This window comes from Typopeltis vanoorti, chromosome 2 (assembly GCF_054136105.1).
Source record: "Typopeltis vanoorti isolate ZY-2024b chromosome 2, IOZ_Tvanoo_1.0, whole genome shotgun sequence".
Classification (NCBI taxonomy): Eukaryota; Metazoa; Arthropoda; class Arachnida; order Uropygi; family Thelyphonidae; genus Typopeltis; species Typopeltis vanoorti.
The window spans coordinates 164330277-164352866 of NC_143550.1; the positions used below are offsets into that span (position 1 = coordinate 164330277).

Below are 22590 nucleotides of genomic sequence, written 5' to 3' on the forward strand. Positions count from 1 at the left end.
CACCTTTATCAACTATTGCCTTCCTCAGTTTTGCATCATCATCAAACAACTGAATATCTCTCCTCAAATCTTCTGCTATATCAATAATGTACAAATTAAAGAATAGTGATTCTAGGACAGAATATTTCACACTCATTTGCCTTGATTTCACTCCACCATACACCACCTTCAGTCATCTGTCCATCAGCCATCCCCTTATCCATGCTACCAATCTCATATCCATTCCCATTTGCTCCAACTTATGTAATAAATTTCCACAAGGTATTCTGTCAAATGCCTATGCAAAATCCCGCAGTATCATGGCATATCCATTTCCTTTATCCAATTCTGCTGTCATCTTATTATAAAATGTGAATAAATTACTGAGGCAGGACCTATCTTTTAAAAAGCCATGCTGTCCCCTATAGAGTATCATATTCATATCCAATAATTCATAAATTTTACTTTTAACTAACTTTTCCAATACTTTAATCACCACTCCAGAGATACCAATTGGTCTGTAATTTGCTACTTCTGTCAGAGCCACCTTTAGGTAATGAAAACTATCTTACCCTCTTTCCACTTCCTTGGAACCTTGCCTGAGCTGAGACGTACTTTGTCAGAGGCATTGCCAGTTCACTAGCACATGCTCATAGCACAGAAGCTGACATAACATCCAGGTCAACTGCTGTATTCACATTGATATTTTTCAATATACTGAGCACCTCCAGTTCATCTATCTCAATACTCACATCAGTCTCTGTCACCTCAGTAACTTTAAAGTTACAACCTGGGTGATATACAGGGTGTCCACAAATGTTTACCCTGATTATAATATATTATAACTCTTCAGTGGATACTTGAAATGGAACACAAAGTTAGACTTCAATGCATAACATATAGAAAAAAAAGTCAATGAACAATTTCAGCATGTGCACTGCCAGTAACATGTCTAGGGGTGTAATGTCCATGACCTTGGGGGCCATGTGATTGGACCATCTCTGCCAATCCAGTGATTTGGGAATTCTCGATTAAGACGATTGCGAACATCACGAAACCAACGGGGGGGGGGGGGGACTCCGTCCTGTTGAACGATAACATTTGGTTGCATCTCCTGTAACTGAGGAATGGCATAATTATTGAACATGTCTAAGTACACATTTCCATTAATTTATTTTTCAAGAAAGAAGAAAGGGACAATCACTCGATCATGCATTAGTCCACCCCACACATTGAGTTTTGGACTAACTCGAATGTGTTCTCTTATGGCATGTCAGTTTCAGATCCCTACATTGTGTCTGTTGACTACTCCACTCACGTAAAATGTTGCCTCATCAGAGAAACAAACATGCTGCAAAAAATCATTATCCTCATCGATGCAGTTCAAAATGAGGTTAGCAAATTCTTCATGCCTTGGACAATCATCTGGTTTTATCTCCTGGACAATTTGGACTTTGTAAGCATACAATTTCAAACGTTTGCATACACTTTGTGGTACGCAAACACTGGCACTGTAACTGGCGATTTTGTTTCTGCTAGCCACAGAACACATTGGACTTTTTCCTGTACTGAAGCCATTTTTAAAGAAATTCAGCAGCAGTGCTCCTGGTTGCAAAAGCAGTATACTGAAGATACCAGTATGGAAACTTTATGAATGCCCAAGTTTACCTGCAACAAAATTTATTCAGTTAGTTTCATTGTTAAAATATTATAGCCAGTTGAAATCAGGGTAAACATTTGTGGACACCCTGTACTATTGCAAAGTGATCACTTAGTAACTGAACTATTTCTTCTGCCTTTGTCATCTTCCTACCATCTGCACTGAGTAAAGTTATCTTTCTATAACCATTCTTTCACTTACTTGCTACATAGGGAAAAATCTCTTTTGAATTTACTTTAGTCTGCCTTAGCATTTCCTCTTAAAATCTGATTTAGACTTTCTTACCATACTAGTTATCCTCCTTGCTTGTGCTTTATATTACTCACGAGTACGCTGATGGCCTTTTTCTTTATATCCCTTCCACAATGCTTTCTTTTTTTGCAGCTCCTGCTTTATATTGTTACTCATCCACTTAATCCTTACCAGGCTTTCCTCCTGACCTTGGGTATGCAGTCCGCCATGGCATAAGAAACTTCATTCCATGTAGTTTCTTATGCCATAGCACTGCTCCAAGTTGTCTCCTTATCTACCAGCTTTGTAGTTCCGCATAAATCCTTTCTTTATTGAAAATTCCACATGGTGAGCAACCTCCCAGGAAATGACTGCATGGACACTTCCCCCAATTTGAAGTAGAGTTGCTACCATAGTTATAGATACAGCTTCTGATGCCATTACCAGATCCAACACTCTCAAGCACCTTGTCACCCTCCATCACATGCTGTTTCAGGTAATATCCCTTAGAAACTGTATAAATTCCATTTCCATTTTGCCATGAGCCTTTTCCTCCTTCCAATCTATATCCCCATAGCTGAAGTCTCACATGATAATTGCTTGACTAGTACTCATTGTGCTAATCTGCCGATGCATTTCATCCATATCTTTTCTAAACCCCCAGGTCTATAGCAGCAGCCAACAATATATTCTTTCCCACTGTCTCTAACTCACAACAGACCCTCAAATGAACCATTTCCTGCAGATCTAAAATCTTCCCTACTTATTATTTTTGTTGGTTGAAGTTCTTCAGCTATCATTAATAATACCTCTCCTCCTGCCCTATTTCTCTATCTTTTCTGAAAATACAATATCCATTACATTCAATCCCTGAAACTACATCATTCTCCGACTACTAGGTCTCACTGTAGGATAAGAAAGTATTTCAGCTCTTTAGCTACAGGTTTTGGTGAAGATGGCAAATTAAATTTGAGAATGGACAACTGAATAAGTGAAGCTGGTATGGTGGGGAGTCAGATGAATAAATTTATATACATTAAGAGAGAAATTAGCCAAACCACTAAACTAGCAGTATACAAGAACATGTTCAAACCAGTTTTAAGTTATGAATTTGAGAACTAGGTTAGAAATAACGCACTTGATCAAAGAGTAGAGACCACAGATATGAGAGTTCTTAGAAAAATTAGGGGCCTGAACAGATGGCATCAATGACAGAATCATATTAAAAATGATATGATTTTTGAAGAACAGATTAACAAGCTGAGATAAGAAAGTCATCATTCCTCTTTCTATGGTCACATCTGGATTACTGCACACAGTTCTCCTCACCTGGGATTCTTGGGGATGATGAAGAGGTGGAGAATCCAGAGGTGAGTGACCCTGGTGAATTAGTTGTGGAATTCTTTTTATGATGATAGATTGAGGACTGCAGAAGTTTTTTTATAGGTAGAAAATAAGGGATATGATAGACATTACATTCAAGAATGTGTGAGCAGGGCTAATCTAAGGTGGTATGGTCACTTAAATAGGATGGTACATCTGTGGGTACATCTGAGGTGACGATGATGACAAATTATATCGGAAATGATTTGAAGGAAAATATTCAGTTGTTCGGTAATGATACAGAATTTGGTAGCATGATAGTTAATCAAGATGGTGTACAAATCTTGCAGGGTGGTTTAAAGAGGATGACAGTATAAGAAAAAATAATGAGAGCCACTTTAATGTGGAAAAATGTAAAGTTATGCATTTTGAAATGAAAGTATTACAAGCAGTGTATGACACTGATGAACTGTATTTCAGGAAACTGATGGAGAGGGTGTAGGGACCCGGAGTTGAAACTTAGAGGGCATATTGCAAAAGTAACCAAAGCAGCACACAGGATTACTTGGTTATTGAAGAACAGATTAATAAGCCGAGATAAGAAAGTCATCATTCCTCTTTCTATGGTCACATCTGGATTATGGCACACAGTTCTCACCTGGGATTCTTGGGGATGATGAAGTTGTGGAGAATCCAGCGGTGAGAGATCCTGGTGAATTAGTTGTGGAATTCTTTTTATGATGACTGCAGAAGTTTTTTATAGGTAGAAAATAAGGGATAAGATAGAAATGTTGAAGTTATACTAAAAAGGGTTCTATAGGATTGATGCAGGGAAAATTTTTCAGCATTTGCTAAAGGGGTAGAACAAGGGACTATTCCTGGAAATTAATAGGGAGTGGATTAACAAGGGTGTGATGATTACATTTTTTGCTTGGATAGTGGGAATCTGTTGCAAGAATTTGTTGTAAGTGCTTTCTCATTGCTCATTTCATTCCTGCAATTACTCATTGCAGGAGACCTATGCTATTATGTGGATAGTGCAGATCTCCAGCAGTGAGTTTTCAGACTCCATAAAGGTTCCTGTGATAATGATAAGATATTCTAATTGTATACAGAGGTATTTCTCTACTGAGTGTTCCTCATAAGATTTGCACAAGTATACTTAAGAAACAGTTCAGAAGGAATGTGGAAAAAAAGCTTGGTGAAGAATAAGCCGGAAAATCTGAGGCTGTCACAATCAGATTTTCATGTTATGACAAATAGTTGACAAATCATGGGAATATGACAAAGATCTGTAAAAGGCATATGATATAGTGCCAAGAGAAAAGCTATTCAAAACGCTACAGTTATATGGTGTCAATGGGGCATTATATCAAGCAATACTTAGTCTTTATTTGAGTTGTAGGTCAGCAGTTTAGAATTAAAGGAAGTACAAAAAGATGGTTCAATGTTGAATCTGGTGTCAGACAAGGATATACATTATCCCCTCTCTTATTCATAATGTATATGGATCACATTATGAAGGAAAGTAGTATTAAACCTGATATCAAAATAGGAGATGTTAATCGCAGCTCTTTGCTTTATGCAGATGATGTTATACTTCTAAATAAATCTGCTAGAAGTCTGCAAGATTCCCTGACTAAATTGAATAACTGTTGTAATAGATATGGTATGATGGTCAGCAGTAACAAGACAAAGATAATGAAAATAGGCAGAAGCAATGAAAATATCAACTGCATTGTGAATGGAAAACCTATAGAACAAGTAAAACATTTCAGCTACTTAGGCACGATTTTTAGTGAAGATGGTAAATTAAATATGGAAATAGACAATAGAATCAATAAAGTTGGTATGGTAGGAAGTCAATTGAATAAATTTATATAGAATAAGAGAGAAATTAGCCAAAACACTAAATTAGCTGTATACAAGACGGTGTCCAAGCCAATTTTAACTTAAGAATTTGAGAGCTGGGTCAGAAGTAAAACACTTGACCAAAGACTGGAGACTGCAGATACGAGAGTCCTGAGAAAGATTAGGGGCATGAACAGATAGCATCAATGGCAATATCATATTAAAAACAAGTATATTATTAAAGAATTTGACATTGACAGCATCCAGGAATGCATTAGCAGAACTAATCTCAGGTGGTATGGTTCGCTTAAACAGAATGGAAGAGGAAAGATTAGCAAAACAAGTGTTCTCTACCAGGTTGGCTGGAAAAAAAAGACCCAGAGGAAGACCAAGATATAGGTGGATTGATATGGAAAAAAGTGCTTCAGAAGATAGAAATATAAGATCTGATAATGTTGGAGTCTTGACAGGTAACAGACTGATTTGGAGGAAAATTGTAGATAGGAAGTTAGTAATGATGTAAATTTTTCATGTAGTACTATCATATCCTGTACACCCCTTGAGGATACATGTCAGGAATTTGATGATGATGATATTCTAATTGTTGCATATTGTCTATGCTATTAATGGCATATAAAACATCAAAAGTGGTGTTTAAGGAATAATGCCACATCAGGTACCTATCTATTTGTGGATTAGTTAAAGGACCAACACTCAAAATCAACTGTGAACCGCATTTGACCCAATGAAAATGTGAGAATGCCAAGAAACACTCAGAAAACACATAGGAAGCTCAAAAGCTAATACTAAGGAATCAAAAGAAAAGGTGGTAAGAAAACTGGCAGTTGTATAGAAGCAATCAGAAGCTTGCATTACTAATAAGATACTATATAAGGAGCTACACCATCTCAGCATCCCAAAAAAGAACCAGCATATAACCAAACATCAATCGGCAATCCACACTACAACTTACACTGTAGAACATTGGGAAGCTGTGATATATGAGCACCAAATCATACTACACTCTTTTCTAATCAGATAGGTGAGTGTGTGTATGGCAGATGTCTGAAAAAAGTCTAATGCTCAAATGCACCATTTCAACTGTGAAGTGTGGCAGGGGACAGGTGTAAATCTGAGACCATTTCTCTGCTGTCTGGAAGGATGAATGGCAATACATGTGTGATATCTTTAGATAACGCAATGCTTCCTAGATTGTGAAGGTTTTAGGGAGAGACCAGTGTCTCTTTCAATATAACATAATGATAACATATTCTCTCAAAGTACTGCAGCACAGTTTAAGAGAAATGATGCTGGACAAAAACTCAATTCTCTGTCTCTTGCACAAGATCCACTCTTCAAGCATTTTTGGGATGAAATGGAATGTTGTGGACTACTATATCAGTGCATCCAACAACAGCAAAAAGGACTAGACTGGTCATGTTGAAAGAAAAATGAGTCAACTGGCACATATTATTGCAAATACAGGTGGTAAATATACTTGAAGAGCAGACTAAGCAGTCAAGACCAAAGAAGGATTCAAACATTAAAGTGTGCAAGCTGTTATCAATTATATATTTGGTTTAATCCTTTATCCAAGTGTAAGCAAACAAAGTTTGCATCTGAAGTATTTTCAGGACTGGGGCAACTCGTGGTAAAGGTGGAGTAAGTTCTGATCACTTGCCTCAGTAACTCCCATAATGCAAAGCACATCTCCTTGTGGACATGTATAATGCTATGCATTAAGTGAAGGGCCACTACCCAGACCGGTTTCGACCTTGAGGTGCTGTTTAAATAAAGACTTCTCTAAAAATTAGGCAGTCCCCTCAGACCACTCCCTATGAGTGACCGAAGGACCGTTCAACTCAGTGACAGGCTCACCCTATTACTGAGAAGAACTTCTCAGTATTAGCTCTACCCAGTGGCAAGCTTACCCCACCCCACCACCAGACAGAGCCATAATATCAACAGTGGTCCCACTCAGAGATAGGCAAAAACCTACCCTAAGCAGATCCTCTCATACCTCAAGGAAAGGGACCACTTCTGCGCAAAAGCACATCAGTGGGAGCCAGACCCAGATGTGGTGATACTAAGGTGGAAGTAATGCAGAAGTCATATAACCATATACCAGTTGCCAAATGGAAGTTTTTCCCACTTGGCTATGCTATCAATTATATATTTGGTTTAACCTTTATCCAGTGTAAGCAAAGAAAGTTTGCACCTGAAGTATTTTCAGGACTGGGGCTCCCACTGATGAGACCTCAATAAAGGTCCAAACCGGTCTGGGTAGTGGCCCTTCACTTAATGCATAGCATTATACATGTCCACAAGGAGATGTACTTTTGCATTATGGGAGATACTAAGGCATGTAATCAGAACTCAGTTCACCTTTACCACAAGTTGGCCAAGTCCTGAAAATACTTCAGATGCAAACTTTGTTTGCTTACACTTGGATAAAGGATTAAACCAAATATATAACTGATAGCATAGCCAAGTGGGGAAAAACTTCCATCATATGCAAGTTTTTTTTAAAAACACAGTGCTGTTCAATACTTATTTCAACATAACACATATTTCTCGTATATAATTACCCTTCTGATTTTTTTTTTTTTTTTTTGTAAAGACCCCTTCAGTTTAACAACAACAACAAAAAAAAAAAAAAATTACGAAAAAAGCATCAAGCATAATAGCCTTGCACACCATTAACAAAATAACTAGCAAAAGTAAGAATAACAAAACTTACTTTATGCAATCTTTCAGTAGAAGAATTCCCAGTCAATCTTTGTTTTTGAGAATGATGGTGATGATCTTGACCTGTCAGAATTTGCCTCTGGCTACGGCGCAAAGGAGGAGTTAGACTGGATGGTGTTAGTGGTGGACTAGTAAGATCACAAGCAGAAAAATGATGTTCTAATGGTAAAAGATTTAGCCTCAGAGGAGGCCGTTTTGTACCAACTGAAGCTGATTTCATAAGGTCTCTTTTAATACCACCTAAATTCCTAACAAAAAGTCGAGAATCTGAAAATGCACGCTGTAAAGTGTTATAGTCTGTGGGCCTTTTAACTAAAACAGAATGACTACGATTGTTTTGCAGCTGTACACAGACTTGATATGGTTTCTCATTAGTACTGTTTTGTAGAGTTTTTTGTTCTGATTCAAAAGATTCAGTCCATCTTGATTCTGCATCAACTGTGATTGCACTTTTATTACACAATGTTTCAATATTAGGTATACCTGTAATCTGTTCCTCAAGTATGCCACAAAATTGTTCGTTTTCAAGCATATCTTGAATTTTAGTGTGATTACTACTGTCGGCAGATGATACTGATAAACTGCTGTCACTAAATATGTCTCGCAGCATTTCTTGACTTGGACACTGCTTCTGAGGCTCTGTGCTAGTAGACTTTTCTGCTGTTTGTATTCTTTGTTTGAAGGGATAAGTGGCATCACAAAGAGAATCAGGCTGTTGAATAAAAGGTAGTGTAACCCTCCGAGGGTTATTCTTATTTGCTTTATAACCACGTGGCGTTAACAGAGTAAATATTTTATCATAAACAGGATATAAAGTATGTTTGGAATGATTAAGAGAAACTCCAGTTCTACTAATTTCAACACTACTGTTTGTACTTGTGTCTTGAATGGAAGACACTTCATCACCGGAACAAGAAATCACATCTACATCTATTTTTTGGGATATGTCACATTTTGGCTCATCATGTTTTGTACTAGATGTCTCCAAGGGATTCTTGTTTGCCTTCTCACACCTAATAAGTGAACTATCTAAATCCCTTTCAAATCCACAAGATGTGTCTTCTTCCACTTCTTCAAGGGACTGTTGCACCTCCATTTGGGATTTCTGGAAGCCTAAACCACTGTCACAGGATGAAAGCATTGAATCTTCATCTCCTTCAGCAACAGGTTCTGGAATGGATGATTCGAAAGTGAGGTAGCTGGGTGAGTGATTTACAAGCATTCCCATGCGTTGTGGTCTATGTGAATCCTGGAAGGATGCCCCACCACTAACTTCACTTTGCACATCACTTGACATTGTTGAGTAACCTTCATCTTTACTTCCATGCTCACGTCCTTCTCCAACAGATAATGGACTTTCATTGACAGAGAGAGAGGAGCCCTCTCGAGGAACAGAGAAGGATTTTGGAACTTCATTCATCTGTTGCTTAAGGCTTGAAGTGTCTATGTTAATTAGCATAATATCTTGTTGGCAATGTTTCTGACTCAAATCCTGAAGTGGAACAGGGAGCTCGTTTGTAGAATCAGATTGCAAATGAACATCAAATTCAGCTTCTGCAGCAGTAGAAGAATGATGTCCCTGCGATTTTCTTATTACAGTGTTCATGGCAACTTCATCTTCACAGCTTGATAACTGTTGGTCTTCTACATTGCTGTAATAAGACTCATCTCCTTGATATGCTATTTGTTGTATTACCGATTCACTTTGATTACCACCATGAAAACTTTTCTCACCTGCTCTACTGTTTTCTTCAGGAAAACCTGGTAAATCAATCTCTTCATATACATTTCCACACTCGTTAATGATGTGACTTTTTTGCTCTAAAGCAGGAAATGTAAAGTTGTGGGCAGGATCTCCTATAATATGAGGGACAATGTTTAAAGTTGTTGGACGAGGTATAAATGTGGCCGGTTTTGTTGTTACAATAACACTAGGTTTCTTTTCTTGAAACTGTTCATGGACACAGGAAACAGGTTCTGTTGCTGCAGCTTGTAACTGAGAATAATGTGTTGTACATAAATTGTCCTGATCCTTCAAAGCGATATCACTTTTGGAATTCCATTCCTCATGTGGAGCCCAGACATCAGGGGCAGGCCTATACTGACTAGACACTAGTAATCGATGTGTAGAAGCTAGAAGAGGCAGACCTTCTATATTAAGGCAATCATCAGGAGTCTCTACAGTATCTAGACCTCCGAGTTCTGTTACTGAGTCTCTGGAAGAAATATTCAGATTCCTTGTTCTATCTTGTGCTTGAATTCTTTGTGTCCACCTGCTTTCCCATACAGGAGGACTACCAATTCCCTGGTGCACTCTTTTCCACATGTGGTCTTCCAGAAGGCCAGAGCATGGTCTTGGATGGGCATTTCTTCGTTTGCTCCAATCTACCTGTTCATTCTGAAATGTATGGCTAAAAGTATCTTTTCTCAGATAATTCTGATCATGTGGTGCTGTGAAATCTCCCCTTGGCCTGTGCAAAACAGGTCGGTGGCACAAGTATGAAGTGTTTCCAGGAAAATGGGAGGGTGATAAGGATGTTGCTCGTGCTCTCGGATGTAGAGAAACAGCTCTTTCATGGAGCCACTGTGGTGGAGAACTCATTTTTGGAAGGCCTGGGTGTGATACCAGCTGCTAAATATACACAACAACAGAGCTATATTAGAAATAAAATATATTATTAATAAAACTACAGCATTATTAAAAAAATTAGGTTTAGGGGATAATTATTCTATTTTACAAAATGTATTTGGCATTACAATTCTTGGCAGACAACAAGAACAGGAAATAGGTTCTGTTGCTGCACCTTGTAACTGATGATAATGTGTTATACAGTGGTGTCACATGCCCATTTAAGTTGTGTGTGTGTGTGTGCTGTTGTGTGGCTAATGCAACCCTTGCTACAAAATTCAGATCAGTTTGACTGTATGATTGCATTTTTATTGATGTATGAAAGTTTTAGGAGTGCATAGTTACCTAGTGCATCAGCACTCATCTTAATTGGTCAAATGCAATTAATTATAGGATAACTTTGAATACTTTAATTTATCGATTAATGTAATTTTAAATATGAAAAGCATAAAGGTCAAATGAACAATAGTTATGCTTCACTAGCACTGTTTACATGAGAAGCACAAAGGGTTTACACTTAGCGGTGAGATTAGAGACTAGAGTGACACATGGATAACTTGAATTTTGATATGATTTTTAAATATATAGCCATAAAATACGAACAGAAATCACAAAAAAAGTAATCACTTGGGAAATTATTTTTCCAGATTGAACCAAAGAAAGGCCGAAATAACTTGTTTTACTTACTTATTTATGCATAAGTTCCAACATCCTTCGACTATAATTATACAGTCTGTGAAAGCTCTGGCAGAAAACAGGACATTCAGTAGATTGTCAGCACTGTTTACCACTGTAGATATGGACAAAAAAGTTATAAATTATTTATAGAAAATTGGATTGGTTGGCGCAACAACCAATTACAACCATCGATTTCTGGGTGCTATTGTCTCAGTGCACACCCTGCCTCACCTTTTGCGTACTTGTACTCTCACATCTGGGCTAATAAGAAAGTGTGATGCAATGTTTACGCATTGAAAAGTGTCCTTTCATGAATCATTAGTATACTGTAGATGATATAGCTAGTGGGATTGAATGTGATGAATATAGTGTGTTCAGGAATAACAGGGAGAATAAAATGGGGGGGGGGAGTATTGTTGATGATAGCTGATGAGCTACAGCCAAGGAGAATAGAAGTTGAATTGCAGGATAGAGAAAAGAGCATATTTGAGGCCATTTGGTGTGAGATTGTGGCTAGCAGAACTAAATATACAATTGGGTGCTGCTATAGACCAGGTGATGGAAAAGATGGTGGTGACAGTATGCACAAGCAAATAGAAGAAATGAGTGGAAGGAGGGTAATTATTATGGGAGATTTCAACTATGGTCGCATTGATTGGAGTGAGGAGAGGATACACGGGAGCAAGGAATTGGATTTTATGCGGTTATTAAGGGATAACTATCTGCCACAGCATGTAATGGAAAATACTAGGGGTCAGAGAGTGCTTGACCTAGTAATTACATCTGAGGATTTGGCTGTAACAAATATGACCACACTGCCACCAACTGGTGAGAGTGATCATAGGGTCGTGACTTGGGAGGTGGCTAAAGGTGTGGAATTTTCAATTAAGACAGGGTACATGTGGAATTATAGGACTGGAAAGTATGACAAGCTTAGGAGTTTGATTGGTTCAGTGCCATGGCATGTACAACTGCAAGGACTAGAAGTTGATAGTGCATGGGAGGCAGTTAAGAAGTGTTTGCATGAAGCAATGGCTGACTGTATACCTAGAGTCCGAATAATAAATCAAGTAGGGGTTAAATGGATGAATAACACCATTAAGCTTGAGCTGCAAAAAAAAGAAACAACTATGGAGGGAATTTAAGGAGAAAGGTGACCGACAGGCACATGAACAGTATAAAGCGCAGGCCAGAAGGGTAACGAGTGTGGTAAGAAAAGCAAAAAAGGATTACGAAAGAACATTGGCTAAAGAGAATCCTAAACAGTCTTTTAGATATGTAGCAAGTAAAAGGAAAAATGTACATGGCAGAATGATTTTAAAGAATGCCGATGGTAGGGAGGTAACTGAATCAGTTGATATAGTTGAGTTACTGAGTGAGCACTTTGCAAGTATATATCAACCAGGTGGTGACATTGCAGAAACGAATAAACCAGTAGATTATACGGGAATTGTGGTGAATGAAGTGGAGGTGAGTAGTCTATTGCATAACCTCAATGTCAATACATCTGTGGGATTGGATGGTATACCAGCTCGTGTCGTACGAGAAGCAGCTAAAGAATTGTCAGTACCCTTGACCATTTTAATTTGAGTCTCGGGTCTGGGTTAGTCCCGAGGGGGTGGAAAGAGGGGAAAATAGTTCCACTGCATAAAGGTGGTTCCAAGACTGCTGTTGTAAATTATCGACCGATTAGTATATCAGGAATCACTGTCAAGGTCTTAGAGAAATTAGTCAAGAAAAGAATACAGGATTGGATAGATGAAAATGGGATAATGTATGGGGGGACAACATGGTTTTGTGAAGGGTAGATCATGCCTCAGTAACTTGCTCACGTTTTATAACACAGTGACGGCTGAACTGGATAGGGGTAATGGGTTTACAGTGATACTACTGGACCTTGTCAAGGCCTTGGACAGGATACCACATGGAACCCTAATCAGTAAACTGGAGCAGATGGGGATAGATATAGGGTTGGTGAGATGGATAGGAGGGTGGTTGAAGGAGAGATACCACAGAGTGGTGTATTCAGGAGTGGAGTCTAAAAGACGGCTTGTGACTAGTGGTGTGCCGCAGGGCTCTGTTCTTGGACCACTGCTTTTCAATTTGTTCGTCAATGATATAGGAAAGGATTTGAGAGGAAGTGTTCACTTGTTTGCTGATGATGCAAAGTTGGGTAGAGCAATTGTGAGTGCACAGGATGTCAAAATTTTACAGGATGATTTGGATAGTTTAGAGGACTGGGCTAGGAAAAATGGATGTCAATTTAATGTGGCAAAGTGTAAGGTTATGCACTTTGGGGTGAAAAGAATAGCAGCAGTATATCGCATTGGTGGAACCGTACTCCAGGAGATTGATGAGGCCAGGGATTTGGGAGTGTTGGTGGATAGGGATTTGAAGTTTAGGGGGCACATTGCAAATGTGACTAAATCAGCTCATCAAATCACTTGGCTTCTGAAAAATACTTTAACATGCAGAGACAAACAAGTTGTTGTTCCTCTGTATCGAGCCTTGATAAGACCCCATCTGGACTACTGTGCCCAGTTATGGGCACCAGGGTTTCTTTGTCATGGGTTTGAAGTGGAGAGGATCCAGAGACGAGTGACCAAGATGATAGCAGGTCTGTGGAATGAACCTTATGAGAATAGGTTGAAGATTTGTGAGTTGCAGAGATTGGACGATAGGTGAAGGAGGGGTGATATGATTGAGACATTCAAATTACTGAAGGGTTTCTATAAGATTGATCCAGAAGATATTTTTGAAAATATGACTGGTGGTGGAGGACTAGGGGCCATGCATGGAAGCTGGGCAAGAGCGTGGTTGACAAGGGTGTTAGAGGTAGGTTTTTTACTTGGAGAGTGGTGAATGAGTGGAATAAGCTTCCAGAGTCTGTTGTGGGTGCTACGACCGTGAATGAGTTCAAGGCAAGGTATGATAGATGCTGTGTCAATGTCAAATAGCTGTTCTTGACATGATGTTAGGGCCTCCCTCGATGAGTCTGTCGACTCCTTGGAGTTGCCCAGAACAACAACAATAATAATAATAATAATACTGTGTTTAATTTTAGGCCTCACGTGAAGCTAGGAAACAATTAGGGGAGTCTTTAACAGGAATAAATACAAAATAATATTGGTGATATTGCTATTCTGTGGGTGTGCATCACATACCTAGCACACCCTGAATATTTGCCACTGGTGTTGGACATAAATTGTCCTGATTCTTCAAAACAGGTTGTTTACCATTTGGCAGCGTGTGGTTCATCAGAATTATTTAATTGCAAAAGAATGAGAATATTATCACCCTATATGTGTCACATAAAAAAAATAAAACTAAATAATAAATTATATAAATCATGTGCATATAAAATTCAGCATTATTTCAAAATGGTGAATTCAGAAACTATGGAAGCTTCGTACGAAATTTAACCAGAGAGCTTACGAGAATCCACTCGCCAGCACTTATGAGTTGCCCTAGCATGGACCTTATAGAAGACATGATCACTTTGCCCAAGCATCCATATATTTGCCTTCTATTGGTCCATTATGATAAGTTTCACTGGCCTGAGAGAGCTGTTTCAAACTGGTTGGTTCTCCTCAGAGACCAGACAGAAAGCAGCAAAGAGCAAAAACTCTCGTTGAGTACTAAAGAATTCAAAGTGTCAGAGAGGTGCATTTTTCATAAGGGAACTCTCAGTCGGTGTGAAAAGTATTTACTAAAATAAAGAGCCAAAAGGCTTCAGTTCAGCAATGCAAAATTATATAAATCAAGTAGATATAAAGTCCAGCATTATTTCAAAGCTGAATGTAGAAACTATGTAGAAAGTAGAAACTAATGTAGAAACTATAAAGTCCAGCATTATTTCAAAGCTGAATGTAGAAACTATGAAAGTTTCGTATGAAATTTGACCAGAGAGCTCACAGGAATACACTCACTGGCACTTACGAGTTGCCCTAGCATCCATATATTCACCTTCTATTGGTCCATTTTGATAAGGTTTCACTGGCCTGACAGCTAAAAACTAAATAATAAATCCTATAAAACCATGGACAATAATAACATTATCATATTGGTGCCTCAATATGATAACATTATCATATTGAGGCACCAATATGATAATGTTATAATAATATTATCCATATTGGTGCCTCAATGCACCAATATGGATAATATTATTATAGGCTACAAAGTCTGTCACAAACATACTACCTTATCCTTCACTCTTTCTATTTTCATTATTCTTATCCCTTGCAACTTTCAGTAGGGATAGTCTCTTATTCTACTCCTTGGAAAATTTTCCCGATGTACATATTTTAAGTCCCTCTCAACAATCCACATGATGCAACTGAATCACATCTCTTCTTCCTACTATTTATTAATTATGGCAGATTACTCAATTTCATGTTATAAGTTTAATGGAGCAAAAGAGCACATAAAAATAATTTAAAATATTTAATTCTTCCAGTATTTCATCCAGTTACAGAGATATCTTCGGGAAGTACAATATAAACTTGTAGTGCGCACGTGCATGCACACACATACATAAAACTAAACGAAGCATTTTCACAGAAGACTGGAGGTCTTAACAATGTGGAGGTGTCCTCTATGGACATGTGTAGGTGGCCTAGAATATAATCTGAGATCTCAAAATATTAGTGGTTCCCATATTTTGGGAAGTTTTATGCAACCATATTTATTCAAATCTGGCTGATTTTTGAGAACAGCAGCAGATTTAAAAACAGTCCTTCTGTTCTAAATTTACTGCAGTGGAGCAAGGTAGTCTTTTTCCAATTTATTCTATGAGCCATATCTGAAACACATGGTCTGCAAAGCCTGAGTGACCATAGCCATGATTGCAAATGTATTTTTTAAGGTTGTCCATGTGGAGGATAGGTGATCTTCTTTTCTGTCCATAGTAAGCCAATTTTCAGGAACAAGGAACTCTATATACACCAGGAACTGAGAAAGGAGGGAGTTAGTCCTTAGTGGAGCAGATAAAGGCAGTTATAGTTTCAAGTGGTGCAAAGGCTGTATTATTTCTTTAAGATTCTGGCTCCTTTTTCTGATTGCCTCAGACATAAAGGACAGTGATAGTATTACTAAAATCTTTCTGAAGTGGAAGGATGTATTTATTTATTTATTTTTTTTTTTGATACTGTGGGAACTGTAGCCATTAGATAAAAAGGTATGTTATATATATATATATATATATATATATATATATATATATATATATATATATATATATATATATATATATATATATATATATATCTGTGTGTGTTTTGCCAGGATATCAATGCGTGTGTGTATCATTAAAACATTTAACCAGCCATTTTTGAGAACAGCAGCAGATTTAAAAACAGTCCTTCTGTTCTAAATATACTGCAGTAGAGCAAGGTAGTCTTCTTCCAATTTATTCTATGAGCCATATCTGAAACACATGGTCTTCAAAGCCTGCATGACCATAGCCATGACTGCAGATGTATTATTTAAGGTCTTCCCTCCATTTACCCTCCTCTGAACAGTATGTTATCATTAAAACACTTAACCAGGCCGCTGCCGGTCTGGTTAAATGTTTTAATGATAACATACTGTTCAGAGGAGGGCAGATGAAAAATTTTGTGAATGTATCTGCCTGTGCAAGTAGGTTTCCTATTTACTAAGGTGACTAGAAAGGATAGAATATTATTAGTTTTCTTTTCCATTGTAATTTGGATTCCAGGGTGATGACTATTGAGGTGACAGAGAAAAGAATCTAATGTCTGTGGGCCATAAGACCAAATAGGAAACACATCATGCACATATCATAGCCAGATAGGTTTGAGAGGGATTGAGTCAAGAGCTTGTGTTTCAAAATCTTCCTTGAAAAAATTGGCAAGGGGTGAGAGGGGAGAATTTATATAGGTACCCTCTATCTGTTTAAAAATTTTGTTCTTCAAAGATAATATCCAGAATAGATAGCAAAGGAAAAGAGATCTGTGATATCAGGAGGAAACTTTTTTTTTTTTTTAAAAATAATAAGGCATCATTTAAGGGAATGTTGGTGAACAGTGAGGTGATGTCAAAACTCAGTAGGATATCAGTATTCTTAACAATTAGATTTTCAATAGAAGTTTTAACATAGGAATAGATTTTATGTGTGATGTGATATGACCAGTAGGGGGTGGGGAGAGTTTCACTGTGTTAATAATTCGTAGGCAAGAGGAATTAGTAGCATCTACTATGGGGGCTAAGGGAGAGCTGGGTTTGTAGATTTTAGGTAAGCTTTATATCTGGAAGGGGGTGGGGATAGCAGAAACTGAAGAGTAAGTTTTTTTGTGATGAAGGAGGCTAGGAAGAAACTTTTTTTGAGTAGACTTATTAATTATCTGAGATTTAGTTAGGATCATAAATCTAAAGGTCTATAGGTGGAGAAGTCTCCGAGAACGATATCCATTTTTCTATTGTATTTATTAGCATTAAGGATAACAGTAGTGCTTCCCTTTTCAGCTCTGGTGATGACTATGCTGCCATCTTTATGTAGTTTCTTGAAGGCATTGAGCTGGCAAGATGATCTGTTTCTTTTATAAGGCAAACATCTAGAAACAAAACTTATGTCAAGCCTAATGTTGTTATCTCTGCAGCTAAGTTACAGATTCTACATTTGATGTTGCATATTGATATAGTGTCAGTATTTCTGGTTGAAAGGATATATGTGTTGGCTATTCATAACTATTATTTTTCAGGAAATGTATGCTAAATATTAATTTTATAATCTCATCTCATCTTCCTTTTCCCTCTTTAACCTTGTGGTGTTGAGGGTTTATTAATCATCGGACCTCAAACCGTTCACAGGATAAGGTGGTCAGCTCTACGCCTTGGTATATCCTATATCCATAGTGTTGAGATCTCAAGGCCAGTTTGCCTACTTTGCAGGATGAAAAATCCTACTGTTCACGCCCAAGACCGGCTAACTTAGCTATGGCTGAGGAAGATCCTGCAGCTCCTCACGTCACCGAAGGGGATTCGAACCTCTTTCCCCAGGCATATGGTTGCGAAGTGCACAGCCACTTGGCTAACTGAACGGACTTTAATTTTATAATAACTTTAATTAATACTTCCTATATTTCAGCAACGTTATGACATAATCAGGGGATCACAAAGCAATGATATGTGCACACAAGCACTAACCCTGGATAAAGGCAACTAAAGATAGGCCTAGAGTCCTAAATGGTGCCCTAAAATTGGGTGTTCTAGGCCACTGGGCTGAAGATCTGAGGATGATACTTCCCAAATCTGAAGCTGTTTTATGGATGGGTTTTTCTGGAAACAGAGAATGTCAGGGATCCATCACGCTAGCATGTAATCAGAATGTCTAGGAAGGGAAGAGTGTTGTTGTTTTCTTTTTCTAAGATAAACTGGATCCCGGGATGTTGATTGGTTAGATGTGGTAAGAAAATGTTGAGAGTATATACGTAGCATATCCAAACAGTGGGTTTATGAGGGACAGAGCTTAAGGCATTTTCTTCAAAGGTCTCCATGAAGAAGTTGTCTAGTAGTAAAGAAAGTGGAGACCCCGTGGCTCTCCACTCTCTCTCTCTCTGTTTGTAGAATTTTCCTTAACGAAATAGTAGTTCATGGCGAACTGAAACAGGGCTTGGATAAGGTCTAGGGTGTCTTAATGGGATATTCGTGAATAGAAAGGAGACATCAAAACTGACCATTATATTTGTTTGTTGGAGTGCGAGGTTTCAATACTGGCTTTAAAGTGGGCTGAGTTTTTTTATGTGTGAAAGAGTGTGCCAGCATATTATGAGAGCACATTGGCTAAATGTTTGGCTAATTTTGGAAGGTTCCCCCCACTTGGTTAGACTATAAATTATATATTTAGTTTACTCCATTATCCAAGTGTAAGCAAACAAAGTTTGCGCCTGAAGTATCTTCAGGACTGGGACAACTCATGGCAAAGGTGGACTGAGTTCTCATCACTTTCCTTGGTATCGCATAATGCAAAGCACATCTCCTTGCAGACATGTATAATCTATGCATTATGGGAAGGGGTAACTACCCAGACCGGTTTTGACCTTCATTGAGGTCTCTTCAATGGGAGCCAGACCCAGAGGTGATACCAAGGTTGAAGCAATGCAGAAGTCATATTTCCATATGCCAGTTGTCAAAAGGTTCATGAATAGGCTGACCATGCATTTCTGCAAATGAAAATTTGAAATAAGTTGTTTAGGAAGTTATCTTTAGTTAGATACCATATTTAACACTAGACAAAAACTTCTACTTTGTTTTGTTTGCATCTATGCATTCCAGTTGTCTCTAATTACACTAATGATTCTAATAGACAGTAAATTAGTATGTCTAAGAACTGCAATAAATACAGTATATAGACTAGTTGCCTCTGTACTGTATTTAGTGAAATGATTGCAAGGAAAGGGATGCTTTTCACCATAAAGGGCCATTTTTATTTCAGTTATTGGAAAGAATTGATAATGAGTAAAAATCCATTTACTGCTGTTATAAATAAATCATTCTGTTTAACAAGAAAAGGCCTGTATCTAGTAATTTTCAACAAAATATTAGCAAACCCAGACTATCCATGATTAATAATATAGAAGAGCCACTGATGAACAGCTCATGCGAAAAGGATAGAATTACAGAATAGGCATATAATTATGATGATGATCCCAACAGTCTTTTGTATTTAGAAAGCAATTCCCCATCTGATGAAGAACAATGATTAAAGAGTGAGATGAGTGATTGTGAATCTTCAGTTTCTACAAATGAATATAAGTCTGCAGCAGTAAGAATAAATCACAAACTTTTTTACTGTTAATATCCATTTGCAGTGTATTCTGCATTCCTTACTAATGACATTGGTATGAGTAACCAACATATATTTAGTTCAGTGCTTGTCTGCCACTTAGAAATGTGAAATTGCAGAAAAAAAAAAAAAGAATTCCATGAAATTGATAGCAATAAGCAAGTTAAAAAAATATATACATGAAAATCTTTTTATTCACCAAAATAATACATGTTTCTAAAATACATTTATGCTGGTTGAAGAATGACATATATACAAACTGGTGAATAAAGAAAAGCAATGCACGCGGACAGTTTCTGCAATTGCTCAATATGGTCATTTCTGCAACAATGCTGTGGAGACTAGTGATTGTTTGCATAAAATTCAAGAAAAACACAAGTGTCTAAGAGAAGCACTCTTCAGTAAAAGAGTATGAGACCAACTAACATACATTCAGATTGTGTGTATTTTTTTCATGTGAATCTACATATATTATTATGCCACAGCATGGTGCTACATCCAGCACACAAATCTAGTAGCTAATTTATATTATTAGCCTTGCTCTTTTCTCCAAAATTTTCTCAAACATTTCATTTGTTTGGGATTTATTTCTTACTCTGCTATTTAGGCCTCCAACAAAAATAGCTTTTCCCATTTTTTCTCTGCCCACATTACTCTACATAGGTATGGCTTCCATTAAAGAAGTTTTCTTCATGTTTAGTGTTAAACCCTATAGATATTTCTTCCCTTTCCTGATTTCAAGTGTTGGTAGCTTTATCATGAAGATGAGTAAATCAACTTATATTTATTACTCTGAATGAAATGAACCAGTTTTGATCTTCCTCATCATCATGATAAAGCAATTATATCAATACAGTGCTTCTCCGATTCTTCTTCTAGCTCCACTTCTTTTCCATTGATGCTTATCTTCAATTTTACTGACGATGTTGAAATAAATGATATTTCACCATTCCATCTGGTTTGCTCATGAAAGCAACAGTGAGGAGAGTGGTGTGTTAGCACATGTTTACCCAGCTCGCATAATATCTGATTATGTTGCACTATCATACTGCACATTTCAACCAATATAAAGTAAAATTTGGTTAACAAAATCCCAAACTGTCAACCCATCTTCATTCATTCAGTATCAATACAAATACCTAATAACAAGGCACATTAAAGAGAAGGCAAAAATTGGATACTGGGTCAGAAGGAACAATTAGTTCTCCACTTTTCTTATTGATCAAATGGAGAGCTTTTGACAGTTAGCCTGCTTTGACTTTTAAACAATTGTCTTATCAATTATGCTATTGCTGAAAAGTTATGTTTAGTCTGAGATAATAAGAGTATACCGAGGATCTGAATTTGGATGTGACCATCATCTAGTTTTACGCATGATGTCAAAAATTTGAAAAGAAAATGAAAGAGTTTGAGAACAGGAATCAAACCTTGGAGATTCAGTGGCAAACTCTGAAGGAAACATTGATTGATTATGCCAGAGAGGCATGTGGTGAGGTTGTGTGCAAAGATAAAAAAATCAGAACTCCCTGGTGGACACAGGAAGTTAAAGAGGCAGTGAAGGAAAAGAAGAAAGCATATCAAAAGTTCTTGGCAAATAAGTCAGCTTTTACTCTTACAGAATACAGAGACAAATGTAAGAAAGCTAAACAGTGTGTAAAACTAGCTAAACAAAAGTCATGGGAGGACTTTGGCAAGAATATAGAAAATAAATATCAAGAAGGTGGCAAAATATTCTGGAGGTTGTTGAAGAAGCTTAGGAATGGAGGAAAGAGTGCTGTAAAAGGAGTTAGAGATGATAAATTTGACATGAAAACTGGAGAAAAAGATATCCTTGTAGTATGGAGTAATTACTTTGAAAAACTGCTAAATGAAATAAGCAGTGATAGTACAGTGGTAAAAAACACTGACCAGGAATGCAGTCAGGAATACATATCCATACTTGAAGTAGAAAAAGCCATCAAAGGCTTGAAATGTGGAAAGGCAGCAGGAATAGATGATATTCGACCAGAAATGCTTAAGAGTCTTACAGTGGCTGCACTGCATAGTTCAGAAAGCCTGGACAGAGGGACAAATTCCCGATGATTGGAGTAGAGCTCTCATAGTACCCATATATAAAAAGGGAAATAAAACTGAATGTGAGAATTACAGAGGTATTTCCCTACTGAGTGTTCCTGGCAAGATCTATGCAAGTATACTTGAGAAACGGTTGAGAAGAATTGTGGAAGAAAAGCTTGGTGAAGAACAAGCTGGATTCAGGCCAAATAGAGGCTGTCAGGATCAGATCTTCACTTTACGACAAATAGTCGAGAAAGCATGGGAATATAACAAAGATCTGTATTTAAGTTTTGTCGATTTGGAAAAGGCATATGACAAGGTGCCAAGAGAGAAGCTATTCAATACGCTGCAGTTATATGGTGTCAATGGGGCATTATATCAAGCAATACTTAGTCTTTATTTGAGTTGTGAGTCAGCAGTTAGAATTGAAGGAAGTACAGGAAGATGGTTTAATGTTAAATCTGGTGTGAGACAAGGATGTACATTATCCCCTCTGTTATTCATTATCTATATGGATCACATTATGAAGGAATGTGGTATTAAACCTGATATCAAAATTGGAGATGTTAATGTCAGCTCTTTGCTTTATGTGGATGATGTTATACTTCTAAATAAATCCGCTACAAGTCT

The 22590-nt window shown here is 37.5% G+C and overlaps 1 protein-coding gene across 6 annotated transcripts in view; it reads right to left on the reverse strand.

Annotated features, from left to right (window-relative positions):
- The window catches only part of LOC150109601 (uncharacterized), a 426121-nt gene that overhangs the window by 90805 nt on the left and 312726 nt on the right, over window positions 1–22590 (reverse strand). For 5 of the 6 annotated variants that reach the window (XM_090413780.1, XM_090413753.1, XM_090413770.1 and 2 more), the window contains one exon: window positions 7785–10424. In XM_090413780.1, coding sequence (XP_090269906.1) covers window positions 7785–10424 — 2640 coding nt within the window. The remainder of the gene's footprint in view (window positions 1–7784; window positions 10425–22590) is intronic. The other variant, XM_090413762.1, reaches the window with a different exon arrangement.